Genomic DNA, 18,418 nt, shown 5'->3' on the forward strand with positions numbered 1-18,418 from the left:
AGTGGGGCTCACTTTAAAGGCTTTGTGTTTGCCTTCTTCCTCCTCTCCAAATAAATGCTCACACTTCGCTGTTTTACTAAAATATGCCTCCTTCACCTCCAAAGGAAGTATCTGAGGAACATGAAGTCATTTTACTACAAAAGTCCAAAAGTCTAGCTTCAGGAAATTCCACCTGTCAAAGTCATTAAAAATCTCACTAAAGATTTATTTATTAAAAACTACTTTTCTCTGCAAGGAGCTGTTGAGACCTATTACAGAGAGTTTCTTGACATTGAAAGCACTGAAGAGTCCTCCTGCATGGGATCTCTGCTACTGCTGGCCACAGGATAATGGACTGAACATCTTAAAGATGCTTTTGATTTTGCATGTGTATGCAGGATGTCTAGCACTTGTACTGAATGTACACTGAGGAATTTTATCTTATTTATCTTTTTTAAACACACTTACTAGTAAGTAAATAGCATTGCATTGAAATACAATGAGACTATCTAAACCAGGGGTGAGGAACCTATGGCTCATGGGCCGCATCCGCACTGCACAGAGCTGCCTGGCCCCTTTGCCTAGGGGTAGGACATGCCGGCCACTTCTGGGGGCAGCACAGAGCTAAGACAGGTAGGGAGCCTGCCTTAGCCCTACTGTGCCACTAACTGGAAGCCACCTGAGGTAAGCACCACCCGGCCGGAGCCCACACCCTGAACTCTCTGCCCCAGGTTGGAACCCCCTCCCACACCCTAACTTCCTCCCAGACCCCACACCCTCATCCCAACCCCAATCCCCCGCCCCAGCCCTGATCCCCCTCCCGCAATCCAAACCCCTTGGCCCCAGCCCAGAGCCCCCTCCTTTACCCCAAACCCCTCATTCCCTGTCCCACCCCAGAGCCCACACCACCAGCTGGAGCTCTTACTCACTCTCACACCCCAACCCCTGCCCTAGCCTAAAGCTCTCTCTCACACCCTGAACCCCTCACTTCTGGCCCTACCCCAGAGCCTAGGGGAAACCCTGACTCTCTGAACCTCCCCTCCCCCACAGGGCTGTGTGTGGCCTGAGTGGCTTTTTCTGTGGGTTAATGGTTCCCCATCTCTGATTGAAATATTAAGATAGGGAGCTAGATTTTGAAAGGCAAAAGTACTTTTTATAAAGCGATACGCTTTTAATTATTTGTGTATTCAAAGTTGTATCAAATTACATATGAAAAGTAATACAGTGGGCCAGATTTTCACAGGTACCGAGTGCACTAATATTACTGAATATTGTACTGATATTACTACACTGAAGTTGTAGGTGTTCACCATTTCTGATTTTCAGCCTCATGGATGAGGAAATGGAACCTAGCCATGTATGCTGTGCCTCTTCACATCCCAAATATACAATAAATACAGTATCACCACTTGGACTTGTAAAAAATTATTCTGTTAAAGGTTTTGTAATGAGTAAAGTTTAAACCTATACTAAGACTTATACTAAGCAGTCCTAGTCAATAGCAAAGAGACATCATCAAGTTAATGTAATTTTAAGGGTGAAGATCATAAGTATGATTATTAGCTCATGTGGCCCAGTTTGGGTTACGTTACAGGATGGTGACCCAAATACACAGAATTACAACTGCAGGCATCACCACTAGAAAAATCACACCTCACCCTATTAGGTACTCTTTTGTACTTCATTAAATTTTGCCTACTACCTCTTTATTTTGCTACATTTTAACCCCTGTACAGCAGAGATAGGTACATTTAGGACACTATTTAAAAACAAACAAACATTCTTTGCTTCCAAGAGGTTGAGAAAGTTCTCTTGTGTTTTGTTTCACTTGTTATGGGGGAAATTTTTTTGTACTCACACACAGGAAAACAAGATTGTTGGGAACAGGCCATTAAGGGATTAATACAACTGACGGCACGATGCCTCAGAAAAGTCAGAGAGCATATTCAGACTTAACTCTGTGTGGGGAATACTACAGTATTTCTAGTCCTTATGCATAAAAGGAACTTGAGTGGCTATATTTTCATTTTGATTTGACTTTTGATGAGAACATTCACTATTTGTAGAACCAACTTTCAATGGCTGCATACTGACTAATTGCAAATTATTTTTTGCACACTAATAAATGTCATTCAAATCCTTTTAAAGGAACAGTTCCCTATACCTCTTCTCCTATATTACTGTTTTCAGTTCAACAATGAAACTACAGTACAAAACAGGTCCCGTCTGATGTCATTACAGTCTCAAGAAGTCATTGGAAAGTTACTTAGCATGGGGCTTTGAAACTGCTTACTTAATTAAGCAGATTTTTGTTCGGGCTTTTTTTTTTTTTTTTTTTTACATAGGTGGAGGAGGAGGGTTGGTCCATTTCTTTAAAAGTGCTTAAACTCAAAGTGGAACATGGGGCTCATTACAATACTGATTAGTATACTCCATTTAGAAAACTATTTCAGCTCTTTCACAGAGTTCCAAGAGTAGGAAAGGCCATTAGCCATCACAAAAAAAGGATACCTCCATTTGAATTGCTAGAAGTCATACATGTGAAATTTTGATATACTTTATGTCAGGCCTGCACAACACATAAAGCAGCAAGGGCCATATTACTCCAAAGAAAACAGCTGAGGGCCGAAACTCACCGTCCCTCCCCCCCACACACACCTCCCCCAGCACCGCCCAGCCCCCCCGAAACACACCACCACCCAGTACCACCTGGCCCTGCAGAAACAACCCCACCCCCACCCCGTGCGCCACCTGGGGAAACAAACCCTCCTTCCCCAGCATCACCCCGCCGAAACAGCGGTATTGAACCTTGGTAATATGTTATAGCGGGCCCTTAAGGTAGTATAATTAAGGTAAAAGAAAAAAGTCTTTTTGCTAGAAGTAGAATAAGATCTTCCCCCCACTTTGTAATCGATTGCCCTGTTGAATGAATGAGGTATGACTGAGGAAGGCGTGGAAGGCAGGCACCTTGGAGAGCTACAACCCTTGGAGAGGGGTGGGAGCCAGACAAAGGACAATTAAACTTGTCAAGTGGGCTAAACGGGGAGAGAAGAGCAGACATACTGATGGCTTTGGGGGTTAGAAGAAAGCACCTTCCTTTGAGAACCCTTCTTAGCATCATTAGCACAACCCCCAGCTCAGAGAAAAGCAGCAAAAAGAACCAATTTTTATGAGAGACAAGATCAGTAGAACAGGTCAGCCATCAACTTGCCGCTTGCCTCTTGACCCTTCCCCCTGCAAGTATAAAGCCCCCCGCTTGCCTCTTCAGCACCCCCCGCCGCCTCAGCCCCCCCCCGCCACTGCCTGCCCGCCTCCTCAGCCTCCGACCCCCTGGCTCACCTCCTCACCCCCCGCCACCCGCTCCCCTCCTCAATCTCCTTCTCCTGGCACTGGCTCACCTAGCCCCCCCCCCCCTACTGCCTGCCCGCTCACCTCCTTAGGCCCCCCTGCTCCTCACCTGCCTGCTCCCCCCACCGCCAGGTCATGCCTGCCCGCCTGTCTAGTTCTGTTTTAACATATAAACAAATGTTCTTGTAATTTCTGAGCTGAAAACAAAACCAATTATTTAAGATCCCAAATCACCATGAATACATATATAAACAATCTTTAAAAATCACCTTTAATTTCCCTCTGGAACACATGCAAAACCTAAAAGCTGAAATTTTTATTAAAATTAGATAAGATTTAAGTCAGTTTTCATATACCATGAAGCAAACAACTGAAACACATAGAACAGCAACTGCCAATTCAGGTCTCAATTCTGACAGGCGAACTGTTGCATCAACAGAAACCCCCAATGAAGCGAATAAAGTGTCTCGCAAATGCAGCAGTCCACCTGTGCTGATCATAGTGTAGAGTCATGGCCTTTCTTTCCTCAATATAAATACTGACATTTTGTTCTGCTACAATCTTCAGTTGGAATTTTAGACCAGTGAAATTAACACAGCCCACAATTTATTTGCTAACAAGCACTAAAGCCGTATTTGTGTTCTATTTATTCCTGATTCACAAACTCCATACAGTAGCTTTACTGTCTGGGACTTTAAAGACAAGCAAATTCCATAGACCTCAGCAGAATGTAGTCAGACGCTGAAAGCTCAAACTGGAAGACAAATATGTTTTACAGGGAGTGTTCTTGTATCAAGCTGATAAACGTTCAGTATTTTTGCCAATTGCAATTGTGCAAACCAAAGATATTCAGAAACATTTAAAAAACAGGAGAACAGTTTTCACTTACAAAGAGAAATTGTTAAATAAAAAGTAAAAACAGTGGACTTAACTACCCCTATCAATGCTCACTGTGCAAACTGCATCTCCTTGTACCAGTGGTGCCCCAAAAGCAATGCCACATCTTGGAAACGCAGGTGATGTTTGCACTGCAACCTTCCCCACCACACTTCTAACAGAGAATAGCAGCTCTAATTTAGGATCCAAGCTCCTTAGCCATTCCATTAGAGGAAGCTGCAGGAAGCATGCACCAGGAAGCATGCACCAGACAAGCACATCCCCTGATCGTGCAGACCATTCAACTCCTCAGCCCACACCATCTGCTTTTATGGTTTCACTAGCAGGATGCAGGCCCCCCATGGCACTGCAACTGTCCACTCCAGGTAGAGGTTTGCCGATGGAAAGGCATGTAACAAGGACTGAATCAAGTTCCATGAATACAGTTTATTAATGTTCCATACTTGCAAATACTCTTCTGGCACAATGAAAAAAGAACCCTCTTGATCCCAACACACGGGCGACATCTACACTCCAAGTTAGGGGTGCGATTCCAGCTCACGTAGAGGTACTCATGTTAGCTGTCATCTGAGCTAGCATAGTAAAAATAAAACGGCAGCAGCGGTAACACCGACAATGGCAGCAAGTGGTAGAAGCAATGAGCTCACCAAGAGGTTCAGGCAGATCTGAACTCAGGATGGCTAGCACAGTTGTCGTCAATGCCCATGCTACTGCAGCGATGCTACTATTTTTAGGGTGCTAGTTCAGATGAGAGCTAGCTCAAGTGCGTCTATGTGACTGGGAATCAGACCCCTAGCTCTTAGTGTTGTAGCCTCAGACAACTGTCCACAGATCTTATGCCATGTGCAGTCCAATTTTAAATGCTAAGACAGTTTTCTACCACTTTGTAGTAATTCATAGGATATGTCTACACTGCAATAAGACCCCCACATGGGTTCCTGGGGCTCAGACTGTAGGGATATAAAATTGTGGTGCAAATGCTGGGCTTGGGCTGGAACCTGGCCTCTTAGACCCTATGAGTAGACGTCTACACTGCAATTTTATAGTCCTGCAGCCTAAGTCCAAGTCAGCTGACACCCGCCAGTCACATCTGTTTTATTGCAGCATAGACAAACCCATAAAGGCTAATTATATGCAGCATCTATTTGATTTGTGTGTAACAATACAGATAGTGTCGATTGTACGGGGAGACTTTGGCAAACCAGTAAAGTGCCTAAAACCGCTATGGTTTATTGTTAAAAAGCAACCTAGTCAGCAAGCTGAAAATTGGCCATTCAGCAAACTCAGTTTGACCAAGGCAGGAGGGGAGGGGGTTTTGGGGTGTCACAGAAAGGGCAGTTTGATCCCGCATCCTTCCTGATAAGAACTGTGTTGAAGTTGCTGATACATGCATTTTAAAAGAGCAAGAATGTCTATTGGGGTCTCAGAGCTGCAGACTCTGAAAAAACCCACTCCTGGTTAATCACTAATCAGAAGAAACCTCTTGCTTGAAACTGCTTACTTAACAAGATTTGTCTATTAGGGTCTCAGAGCTGCAGACTCTGAAAAAACCCACTCCTTGTTAATCAATAATCAGAAGGATCCTCTTGCTTGAAACTGCTTACTTAACAAGGTTTCTTTAAGGGACATGTCATTCTATTACTAGTGTATAAATAAGGGGAAAAAGCTTGAGTCAGAGGGACTCATTTGGGGACTCTTTTGGACTCTCCCTCTGGATACATCTTGCAGTCCCCACCGGCAGATGGAAGATTTGGCCACCGGAAGCCTGCCGCTGTGTCACTCGAGAGCCACACACAGCTCTGGTAATTATCAAGGGTTGGGGGTGTTTTACTAATTTGTTGTGGAAGTGTATAAGTACTTGAGACTAGTAAAGTTTAGCTTTAAGTGAAAGCACTCATGTTGTCCTGTTTGTGCCAGCCATCTATCGGTTGGACAGCCGTGTGTCCCTGATTTATTTCCTGACACCTCCTTGCAGAGTAAAGTTACCAAGAGCTTTGGGTTGAAAGAACCCCAGGTAACAGAGATAACAGGTAAGATCTAACTATTTCTACACACTGAAGATTAAGTTGCATTTTTTTCTCATTTCAGAATCTTTGTTTATGCATGCACGTTAAATTATTGAATTGCACAGTATTTTCTACTAGATCCTAAGAGAAATGCTGAAATACAGATTTTTTTTTTAAATTTACTTAACGGTTTCATTTTGAGAAATCACTCCAGGGGCCCATGTCTCCAAAGACTCTAAAGACATACATGCCTTGGAGGTCCCAACAAAGATCATACCTTTTGTATCACTGAATCTGACAGATAACTAATTTCATGATTTGTGCAGCAAACAATTGGAGTGTGCTCAGCCACCTTTTGTGTGAGCCGGTCATACAAGCCCACTGACTATGAACTGTCTGATGTACATCAGGTACTCCTGGGGGAATTCCGCTAAGCACTAGTCACTAAGCAATGCAGAATTTTGTAGAAATCAATGTTGTGCGTGCAGAATTTTCGTTCCTTCACAGAAATGATATGCAGTGCTGCTAGCCACCACTAGTGGCTGCTGGACCTGGAAGAACCCAGATCACACACAGATGACACTGCTGGGGGGGAGTGGGAGGGAGTTAGAGGGTTCCCAGCAGCTGCAGTACCCAGCATGCCCTTGAGGGAAAGAGAGGATGGCACACAAGAAACTCTGTGCAAGCCTGGGACCAAGCATCAGGCTGTTTCTCCTTCTGGATCCCTGGGCTCTGGGGCTGTAGGGGGGGGGGCATGGCTGGGCTCTGGCAGAGGAGGGGGTGTGGGTATCTGGGCCAGGGAGGCCTACAGCTGTGCTCTGGGTGGGAGGTGTTGCAAGTGTCTGGCACCCAGCTGTGCTCTGGCGGGGGAAGGGGGAGAGAAATAGGAACTGGGTTGTCATAGGGGTTTCTTTAACTCTACTCCTTGGGGAATTTTTGAGAGTGTATGTATTGTTACAGACAAACTTGCTGACAGGTATTATGAAATAAATTACGAAAATAATTGAAACTGGTGTGATTATGCAGTGTTATTTTGACAAATAAAAATTGCAGAATTTTAGAATACTGTGTGTAGAATTTTTATTTTGGCACAGAATTTTTAATTTTTTGGCACAGAATGCCCCCAGGAGTAATCAGGAGAAGCGAAAATAAGCAGCAGAGAATAAAACTAAGGCAGAAAAAAAAGAAGCTGTTTAAAGAGCTTATTTAAATACATTTCAAATGAAAAATAAAGAACTGAAAGAAGATAATGCTGGGGCCTGCGAGGTTAAGAAAAGTTGGGTCTCTGCAATACTATCACTGTGTACAGAAGGTGACAACTGAATACAAGAAAAGCGTCTCCCCTCCCCTGCCACCCCAAAAAATATTTATGACTTGTGGGGGAAGAGTTGGTTTTGATTGGACAGAAATAAGGACTTGGCCTGGATTACTTTTTCTCCTTTTCCCTGTTTAATTATGTGAATGTGTATATAACATAGATCTCATACACCCTACACATTTTAAAAAGGCTTCTCAGAGAAATGGAGGAGGAGATGTGGGCATTGGAGACTGGAAAGACTGAGAAATTGCAGATATATTTAGACAGTAGGACACTACAGGGCGTGCGCCACTCTTTTGTACTGCCAAGTCCCACATGCATTGTCAGGCAACATGCCAAAGGCAAAATCTTGCAGCCACCAAAGAAGTGATAATATCCCAGAATGATGCATCCCTGGTCAGTCTTATTGACAGTTCTGAAATTGGTCCATAGTATCATTAGCAAAACAGACTGATATTTAACAACAGTCCAATATTGTTGCACCAAATACTTAGGAATTAAAATTAAGTGATATATTATAGAAAAATCTGTGCAGTCAGTACAATATCAGTCCCCAAGATTTCAAACATTTTAAATTGCACTTTATTTAGCCAGCTGCTATAATGGCCATAAGACAGCACTCCTTTTTGATTATTACCACATTTAATCATAACTGAATTTAATGAAAAGCAAGAATTTTAATTTAAGCTGTAAAAATAGCCATTACTTCTCTTTTCAAGTTTCCTGGCTTAAGCCTTTCCCCAACCCTCTTACTCCTAATTCCCCTTCCTCCCACACTCAACTGGTTTTCACTCTTTTGGAGGCTTCTCAGCTTTAATTTAAGGGCAAAACAGCTGAATCAAATTGTAAAATAATGATGGGTCTGGAGATTTCCCCCATGATTCAGTGGCCCAACCTTGTATCTATATCATGCCCCTTCAAACAGACATGTAACTTAAGAGTGCAAGCGAGCATTTAAGAAGCACACTGGCTGCTGTTCCATAGTTAAGACTGAAGTTAGCTTCTTATTATAATCCTGATTTTCAAACTCCTTCATAATAATTTTCCCCGAAATAAATTAATCCTCCTGAAATTTCAAACATTCTGGCATCCTCACTTAAAGTTTTTTTGGGCAGTTTGGGTATGATGTGTACGTGGGGAAAATCAGAAAAAAATGAGCTTTTAAAGTTGTAACAGTATCATTAACACAGCATATTTGTTTAAGGACACAGTCAAATAATCAACTATATGTTCCCTATATCGGCTACAATAGCTTCAAAATTATTTTTTTTTCCATTTTAGACACAGATTAGTACTATCAGTTCCTGAATGTCTCATATCTGCTGGAATACTAACAAATGGCTTTGCTACTAGAGCCTATTCTTCCTCCTCTTCTCTTCTCCCCTCCCCACAAAATATCCCCTAAACTCACTCTCCTTAGGGATAGACCACATTCTTTGGGCCCAATCCTGCAACCACTGACGCACACAACCTGACTCAGAGAAAACAGTCCCATTCATTTCAAGGGACTATTCACATGACTCAAATTATTCTTCTTTACAGGTGTATACAGTATCAGGTCTCCAAACACCAAATATGTGAAAAGGTTAAGAGGAATTCAAAGCTGGTTTTTTAAATGATTCTATTTAAGTTTTTCTAAATACCTGCTTTTAAAAGTAAGACACAGTTTGCAGAGTGCAACACTTAAGTTGTCCCAGTTTCCAGCAGTGAATACATTTTTTGATGTTTACTATGTTTAGATATCTCAAGGTCTTCTACAGACACAGTGAAAAAAGGTGATTCTAAGTGTCTTTGTTTTGCTTCAACAGTGACTTCATTCATGACACAGAGGAACACTGTCCTAAGGAGATCATGCTCACTCTTGGAGCCTGAGGGGAATTCCTCTGCTCTGACTTGCACAACAAAGTTCAGTTATGCTAATTTTCAAAATTAAATGTCATGTTTGGGATCTGATTTATAAATCAGTGAAGTTCAGTCACTACAACTGCTTCATTGGTAGGCTTCTGATTTTAAATGGAGGCTGCCTCAGACAATGAAACAGAATCTGACCCTGACCTACTGTTACAGTTCTACTATCTGACTAATCTTCCCAATTATTTTAAACTGTCAAGAAAGGAAAAAAATGCTATCTGGGGCCACCCTTTTCTGTTATAAATCTCTCACATTTGTCTTCAGTTGAATTAGTCCAACCAATTCACAGTTCATGACACAACTGCTGAGCTTTACAGTTTCATTACCCAATATTTGAAATAGGCATCCTTTAAATTAAATTGTCCAATCCACAAGCCCTTGGAGGAATTTATAAATATACAATTCCATGCAGCTCATACTTTTCATGAATAGTTCATAACCTAGCACAAGAAGTGGCACACAAATTAATCAGGCAAAAAAATGGTATAGCAGACACATATATATTTTGATTTTTCCAGGGGAAAAGTTGGGATTTCTCTAGAACTTTATGTAGCTTAACACACACTGTGCCACCTTTGAGTCAAAGAAAACTCGATAAGATTTTCTCCCAATAGAATTCGGAAGGCCCTGATTTTTAAAGATGTGGTCCTCCTTTTTTGAACCCACAAATTGACTCATAGACTCTAGGACTGAAAGGGACCTCGAGAGGTCATCGAATCCAGTCCCCTGCCCTCATGGCAGGACCAAATACTGTCTAGACCATCCCTAATAGACATTTATCTAACCTACTCTTAAATATCTCCAGAGATGGAGATTCCACAACTTCCCTAGGCAATCTATTCCAGTGCTTATTGTAGGCAGAATTGTAGACATAATTTTGTATCCACAATTAATGTTGCATGGACAGTGCACAAGTAATATTAAAGGAGTCCACAAAACTGTAGGTGTAAAAAGGCTGGCTAGGCTCCCCTCACAAAGATTCACCAATAGACAAAACAGTCTCTTACTCAGTGCTGAAAAAAAGGGCAGGGAAGAAATAGAAGCCAGATTAAAAAAAAACAAAACATGTCACAGCAGAGATCTGAAAGATGTAAGCTAAACAGCTGGAGACAGAAGCATCTGATGCAAGATATCATAGGTTCCTTCTTCTCTGATTAAGCTACATCCTAAAATAATCTAATTACACAAAATCCCGACTGGACCAAAACTTCAGTTACATATATAAGTGTTCTTATTCTGCATTTGCTAGAAAGTTGATTTTTTGTCATTTTGCCCTCCAGTGAAGGAAAGGTGCTACCACCACCTGAATGTACTTTGGTCTTCAAAATTATGTAGGTGCACAGCTTTCACATAATTAAAAAGTTAAGATTTGCAGTAACTGTTTTTTCCCCACTCCCTCTAGCAAACACATTCTAATATTTGAAATTTGAAAGTTTATTCACTTAGAGATCACAGGCACCATCCTTTATAATGATGTATATTTACATAGCATTTATATATTCAAAATACCATATACCTCCTGTCCAGACCAATGGGTCAATGAGCAGAAATGGTTATGTAAACTGAGTTTCTGCTCATCAAATACAGCTACTGAACCTTCCCAATTCTTTATTGGTTAAAAGAACCTGTTGGTTGGTTTGTTTTGTTAGCGTCAACTAACTAGGCATATAAAAGTGGTGATGCCAGACAGAATATGCTGCTTGTACAAGTTGCTTTTATCTTCCTGTTTAAAAAAAGAAAGGTGCAGCGAGCCAGAGAAGTATTCAATGGGAGAAGCAGGAAAGTCTACATCATCGGAAATGTCAACAGTTCAGGTTGCCTGTTTGAGGAGTACAAACCAGTTTGCAGGTCAGGAAATTCCCTTTTATTTAAACACTGAAAATAGGAACATAGCTAATAAACTATCTAATCTGTTTTGGATCTAGGATTTTATAGTTTTTACATTCCCCCCTGAAGGAATCAGACTCGTTTTCTACATCAGTCTTCCCAGAATTTAAAAAGTCCAGCGCCAACGTATCAGGAAGTGCCAATGAATGGTCCTGTTGTTCAGCCTTTAGTAAACTCCAAACATTCACTTGGAATTTTTGACAAATTTGGAACTCCAAGCATTTGCCAGAAAATACTTGTCCAGATTCCAGGAGGCATATTTAAATTTCAGCATTCTAGCCTTTGGGTAACTTCAGGTTAAAAATTTCCACTACACATTTGGAAGTACCTAACATTTTCCATTTTCAGCTGTAATACAATCTCTGCAGTGGGATATGTAGTTCAAATATATCATTTGACTGCAGCCTTGGAAGTTATAAACCAACCTTTAAAATACTGGTTCCCCAAGTCTGCAGTCAGTTTTTAAAGTAGAAGAGATTTGATTTCACTAATGCACTGAAAGAGTGCACTTACCTGGGGTGGAAATTACAACTGTAGGCACACAATGCAAGTGCACATTAAAAAACATTTGCTCAAATTTCCAGTTTGCACATGCACATGACTAACTAACTACACATTTAGCTATGTGTACACACAATAGGAGATTTTTGAGTGCACATCTGGAAAGGACCATATAAAGCAGATGTATAAATATGTATCTACATGAGGTCTAAACACCAGGCTTTAAGTTTTGATGATGCAGGAAACCAGTAACTGGCCTTTCACCTTTGGGTCACAGGTCTGAATTTGACCTCTCACAATGGCGAAAACAATTAATATCCAAAAAGGTGTCTGGTGGCATATTTAAATGAATTCCATTTTCTAGTGAGGAGGTCTCCACATCAAAGCACATCACTATTATAATCAGCACACTTGATGACGGCCTCAATAGAAAGAATGAATACGAATGGAGACTAAACTACTTACCCTCCACCGAGAGCTTTCCAGAACAAAGTTGGTGTATACTGGGAAAATAAACACTTCCTGCACAGCACCTCTTAAGTGAACATACTTCAGACACTAGCGCCTTTAATCTAGAAGCATTCAAATATCTACATACGTATTTTCCTGATGTATTAGTGAAAATACTCCATATAAAACATCTTTTGTTACATAACTGTTTAGGCATTTACCTCATCTATACTAGAAAAGATTCTCATTTCATCCTGAGATGATTTTCTGTAACCAAAATTATCTTAAAACACTATTATAGATACATATCTCCATTTTAGAAAGACTAAAAGGTAGTTTTTAATTGGTGAGACTGAATTAGTCTTCTTTAATCTCTATCAAGAGCTTTAAAAAAAACAAAAAATGAGAAAGTCCATAATACCAGAGCTGGCACTGCAGAAACCCCAATACAATAAGGAAGCTTAAGGAAAAATTGCATGTTTTTAATACCTTTTTTGCACTCTCAGGGCCTGCTTCATCAAAGCGAAATCGGACAATACGGAAATCTTTGCAATAAATAATTAATTCTGTTGGATTAAATTTAAGTTTCTGGTTGGGACCAAGGACCTTCTGTTTCCTCTTTGTGTCATTTACTAAAACAAAAACAAAAAAATTGTTAAAGATCAAGTATAGAATATACACAAAGAAAAATACTGTTAGTTACATTCAGATACCAATACTGTAAAAATTATTATTGTTTGAGTAGAACAGATGATGTTCCTTGTGAGTCACATTATGATCAAATGTCTAGCTCTCCAAACAAAATTGACTTATAGCTGCTGTCCTCATTTTCCCTATGTCCAAATGACCATTGATGATGAATAATTACATTCCACAAACAAAGGATTTCATATACAGCACCTCTCAGCAACTCATCTTGCCTCCCATGTTGTTCAGCATGAGTTCTCTCCTAGCAAGGTCATTTCTATATGATTGACTAATGATGCTTCAATGCTGGGATTACATACAATTTGATTTCTGCCTCCTAAAACTTGCTTACTCAGCCTCTGTTACTTTTTAAGCATTTCACTAACAACAATGATAAAACCCTGACTCCTGTGTAAACAGACTGACGTTAATCTGTTCAAAATTTTGGAAGGGAAATACTGCACCCCTTATAAACCCATCACAACCTAATTCAGTTAAAAAGGAAAGAGGACAACACAGCCCTGCGGATGCTCCTTGTGATAGAAATAAATTCAAGTAGCTCACCTCTTCACTCCATCCTAATACTATCCACTGTTTGGCTATGGAGGATTAGGAATCTATGCCAACCCTTGCAAATTTCTCCCAGAGATGACCTCTGTTAATGGAATCAAAAGCCAATTTCAAATTGACAGAGACCACCTGTTATTTTATCTCCTTGGGACAAATGAGCAATCAATCAATCGCGGTGCAGCCATTCCTGAAAGTGGCTTGCTCCCATGCAAATAGATTACATCTCTCCATGCAATCCACTAATCTGCAATATCTAGGATAGATTTTTAAAACCATCTGAGAGATTAATTGCTCAGTAATTCTCAGGATAATTTCTGTCACCTTTTCTATATAGTGGAAAAATAACACCAGTGAACCAACCTGCAGGAAAATAGCCTCTATTATTTATATTAATACAAATTATTATAAATATAATATTATTTATATTAATAACTGCTAATACCAAGGCCCACCAAACAATACAGTTTTTATAATCGTCTGCAGAGAGAACAGCCTTGTTATGGTGGTGCTGACTTATCAAAATTCTATCTGATCCAGTGGAGAGAGGGGACCATTCCAGAAAGAGACAACAGGAAAGGTCCAGTGAGATAGACTGTATCAAAAGGCTGATAGATGTGAGTATTGGTATAATGCTGCTCATCCTGTAATTTTGACAATCTTAATAAATACTGTGGGAGCTTAGGCTGGATCACTAAGGTCCAAAAGCTGGTCCTCCAAAATGGGATAAAAGTTTCTCTCTAATTTTAAATTTAACTAATAGATTCCACTTAATTTGCTTCAAATTTACGGCTTCAAAATCAGGAATCACACACATTCTGGCTATATTTTCTGACAGAAGACAGAAACTCACCTGCAGAGGTTGCTGATTAATGACATGTTTAAATGCCACTATAAAGTTAGAGAAACAAGATCACCTTAAAATCAGAAATGCAATATAATGCATTTTGTTGTTTATGGCCCAATTGGCATGGTGGTGGGAATACCACCTACAAATAATTGTAATTCTTATAATCATTAGTTATCTTTTTTCAATTTAAAATCTTACGGTGGAGATGTTCAATTATATGTAAAACAGTTATAAATTAAATGGAAACCAAACAGTTGTTAAAAAGGCACTGTTTGTTGAACAATTATAGATTCAAAATTATAATCTCACATACTTTAAAAAGCATATGAAAACCAAGTTTAATGCACGTCTTGCAAAATTTCTGATTTGAATTTTACCCAGTCTTTAGATTGCTTTTCTGACTTGTTACAAATTAATTTAAACGAAGGTACTTCATAGAAAGACTAATGAAATTCAACCTTAACTGTGCATGATTGTGCCTTCATATAGAAAGCAGTTAATAATTTTAACTTTAACATACAAACTCATGTTTTAAGCTCTTCACCATATTTAAATGACTTTTCCATACCTGTGACAACTTGTTCAATACATGTTAGCGGCACATCATGTTCACCAAGGAGGTGGTTTTTATAATGGAATTTCTGGAACAGAGACAAACTCATGATAAATAACAGGAGCTTTACAGCAATATTGTTTTTAGCATGGTATTTTACAACACAATTTAGAGAAAACACTGACAGATATTTCTCAGATAAAAACAATGTGGATTCTGTAGAAAAAAGTTAAACAGACAATATTTCCTTGGCATTTTCTAGCCTAATTATGAATCATTTCAGCTTCAAACTGTCTGCAATTTAAGACGAAAAACCATTACTGCAACTATGAAAAGAAAAATGCATGTCACATTCCACGAGCAGAGTCAAAGGTTCCTTTTTATAACACCAGATGTAACAAAATAGATTAAGTGTGGAGGATTGCTCCTCAGAGCAGTTACAGACCCCAGGTTGGAAACTTCAAAAACAGTACTCCGAGCCCAAAACATAATTATACATGCTGCAATTAGCCATCTGCTACTATTGTCACACACTATTTTACAAACGTAGGAGCTACAAAGAATATAAGCGTGCAAAGGAGTAATTTTTATAGTTTACAAATTTAGTTTAAACTCAGACCACTTGAAGAGAGCAGAGAAATATTATTGGATCACTTCAAATCTAACATACTGTATTGTGGGTTTTTGTAGGAAAGAAAGAATGAGAAAAATGACAGCAGAAGAGACAGACAAAAAATGCATTTGATAGGGAAATATAATGCTATTTTAACATTAATTTAAAAGTATTATGCCTTTGAAGCCTTATATATTATTGGTTTCCAAAACTAAGACACTGAATATTGTTGAATAGAATTATATTAAACTTTAAGGTTGTTACAGCTATGATTAACATATCACAAAATATGAATACAATAAATTTGCTTTTTCATAAAAGCCATGGCCTTTGTCACCCAACTAGCCACTACTGAGCAAGACTCCTTCATGTATTTTAATTAATGTAGTTAAATAGGCAGGCAATTGAGTACTTTTTAAAAAGTTGTATATGATTACAACATTTTTATTGAAAAATAAGTATAAATGACAACTCAGTTTCAACAACCTTTATTGTATTAAAAATATTATTTGCCAAGATGTTTACAAATTAAACCAAGTTTATGACTTTTGCATGTTTTGCCAGGCCTTTTCCCTTTTCTGTTATTATGAACAACCAGCCTTAACTGTTATAGACTGCTGCCTCTATACTAAATATGATAATTTCACTGGTATCTTGTCCCCTCCCTCACTGACTTCAATAGGAGTTGGGCACATATTAAAGATTTTGCTGAATTGATGCTTATATCTACGTAAAGGAAACCTGGAATTCTCAGAATTCAGTAGGTTGTCCCATTATATTTTCCAACAAATAGTAAAGTCTTTGGATCTTTAACAGCATTTCCCCAAACCCCCTCCTCCAAACAGTAGCTCGCTGTACTGCTTTGATTCCATAGTTCAAATGACATGGAAAATAATACTCTGATGTCAAAAACTTACAATCTGTAGATAAAATAGGGCAAATTAAGGATTGTCACACCCTAATTCAGGATGGATATATCTGAACTTCCTTTGTTTTATAGAACGAGGTTAGACCTCTCAATTTGACGAATTTATTGTGGTTTAACCAAATCCATTTTGTTGATCCTATTTATCATAAATCATGATGTATCAATTTTGAGATAAACAAACCTGAAGTGGCATGGGATCATCCGTAATAAATGAAATCTTGAAGTTACTGCAAATCAACTTCCCCCAGAGATCATACTGACTTGTATCTGTTGCAATACATTTTCTCACAAAATTGACTTCATTTACCACAATTTCACCTAAAAACAAAACCAGAAAAAAAAAGAGTAAGCTATTTAAATCTTTTTAAAGATAGAAACATTACAAAGTTGGTGATTTCAGATAAGGTATTCCCCTTAACCGTTATTTTCAAATGGTAGGTCAGAAAGCATACTAACTTCGATTTTAATATGAAAGCTGGTCAGTGGAAACCAGAACTGCAACCTTTTCATTGAACCACCACTTATAATAGTACTGAGAGAGAGAGAATTAGGTAGTAATTAAACAAAATACCCCTGAGTCATGAGTCTACGGGTCCATGAAAATTGTGACATGCCGCCACTAAAGTGTTTTTGTTTTGAATCAATGATAGTTTAAAATGATTAAGAATGATTTATTTAAAAAGCCTCAGCTAAAACGTATGGTATGTATAATACGTCAGTATGTTTCTAAAACCTTTACTGTTTAAATTATATTACGGTTCTTTTGTGAACCTGCAGGATCCCAAATTTCAGAATCAATCATCAGAAAATCAACCGAGTTATCAACCAAATCCTCATTTGCACATCTAATTATCTGATTACTACTTGGACATTCAGACTAATATTCTGAGTTAATCCATTAAAAACGACACATGATTTGTACAAACACACTCGAAAATATCATTCTCCTTTTCAGAGCTTCTACTGTGACCAGCTGATTCATGAGACTAAAATGTTCCTCTGGTAAAAAAGGTTACTTAAAATGCATATATTTAAATTCATCCAGGATTCTTCCCAGACAGAAGTCTCTCAGGTACAAAGAATAGTCTAGGAGAAACTATGCTTTAAACAAAATGAACACACAGAGGCGAACATATTGAAAGCTATATTCAAAAAGCCTTTATAGCTCCCCTCAGAAAATTTTGCCCATTAGCATCTGGAAATGAAGTTCCTGGAAACTAAATTACAATCTATATACAGCTTCCCCCATTTTACTTCAGGATGTGCAATCTGTTATTTGCTGAATCCTCACATATAAACAAAGTTCTCTTCCATATCAGAGGAGCCACTTGTATTGTTATAACACTTCTGTTGTCGACTGCCACAGGTAAAAAGAGCATGCATATGGAAATTTAAGTTTATAATAGTTTAAATATTTTTAATTATTAAAGTATTAAATAATGCATGCAGCTGATTTAATAGTGATGAAGACTAACTTGCTCATCTAGGAATTAATTCTGCAAGGTTATCTCCAATTGCCAGAAAGGGGACCTGATGGTGCTTAGTACCTTGGGCTCTGGTTGCCCAAAAGATTTCACCATAATATACTTCACAGATTAGTTAAATGGCAGGAGAAAGCATTTATAGAATCAGACATGGAAAGAGACCTTATTGGGTCATTCACAGTACAGCTCCTGGTCAGCACATTTTCCAACATTCTTCCTAGTGTAGTTATCACTTGGGAACATTAGAACGTTTCAGTGCTTCCAATAGACTATTCCACAACCTAATACACCTTACTGTCAAGATGTTTTTCCTGATATCCCATCTACATAATCTCCAAATTGTATACTTTATATTTTCTTGTAAAGTAACACCAAATACCACATTAAAATTCCTTTCTGTCATTGAGGCAACCTTCATATACTTTACACGAAGTTCCCT

The 18,418-nt window shown here is 38.9% G+C and overlaps 1 protein-coding gene across 1 annotated transcript in view; it reads right to left on the bottom strand.

The window, feature by feature from the left end:
• Positions 1–18,418, bottom strand: part of MTMR10 (myotubularin related protein 10) — a 63,257-nt gene that overhangs the window by 18,547 nt on the left and 26,292 nt on the right. The window contains exons 3-5 of the mRNA XM_030576837.1: positions 16,677–16,813; positions 14,970–15,042; positions 12,787–12,929 (exon numbers count right to left, since the gene is read on the bottom strand). Of these exons, the coding sequence (XP_030432697.1) occupies positions 12,787–12,929; positions 14,970–15,042; positions 16,677–16,813 (353 nt within the window). The remainder of the gene's footprint in view (positions 1–12,786; positions 12,930–14,969; positions 15,043–16,676; positions 16,814–18,418) is intronic.

This window comes from Gopherus evgoodei, chromosome 10, assembly GCF_007399415.2.
Source record: "Gopherus evgoodei ecotype Sinaloan lineage chromosome 10, rGopEvg1_v1.p, whole genome shotgun sequence".
In the NCBI taxonomy this organism is placed as follows: Eukaryota; Metazoa; Chordata; order Testudines; family Testudinidae; genus Gopherus; species Gopherus evgoodei.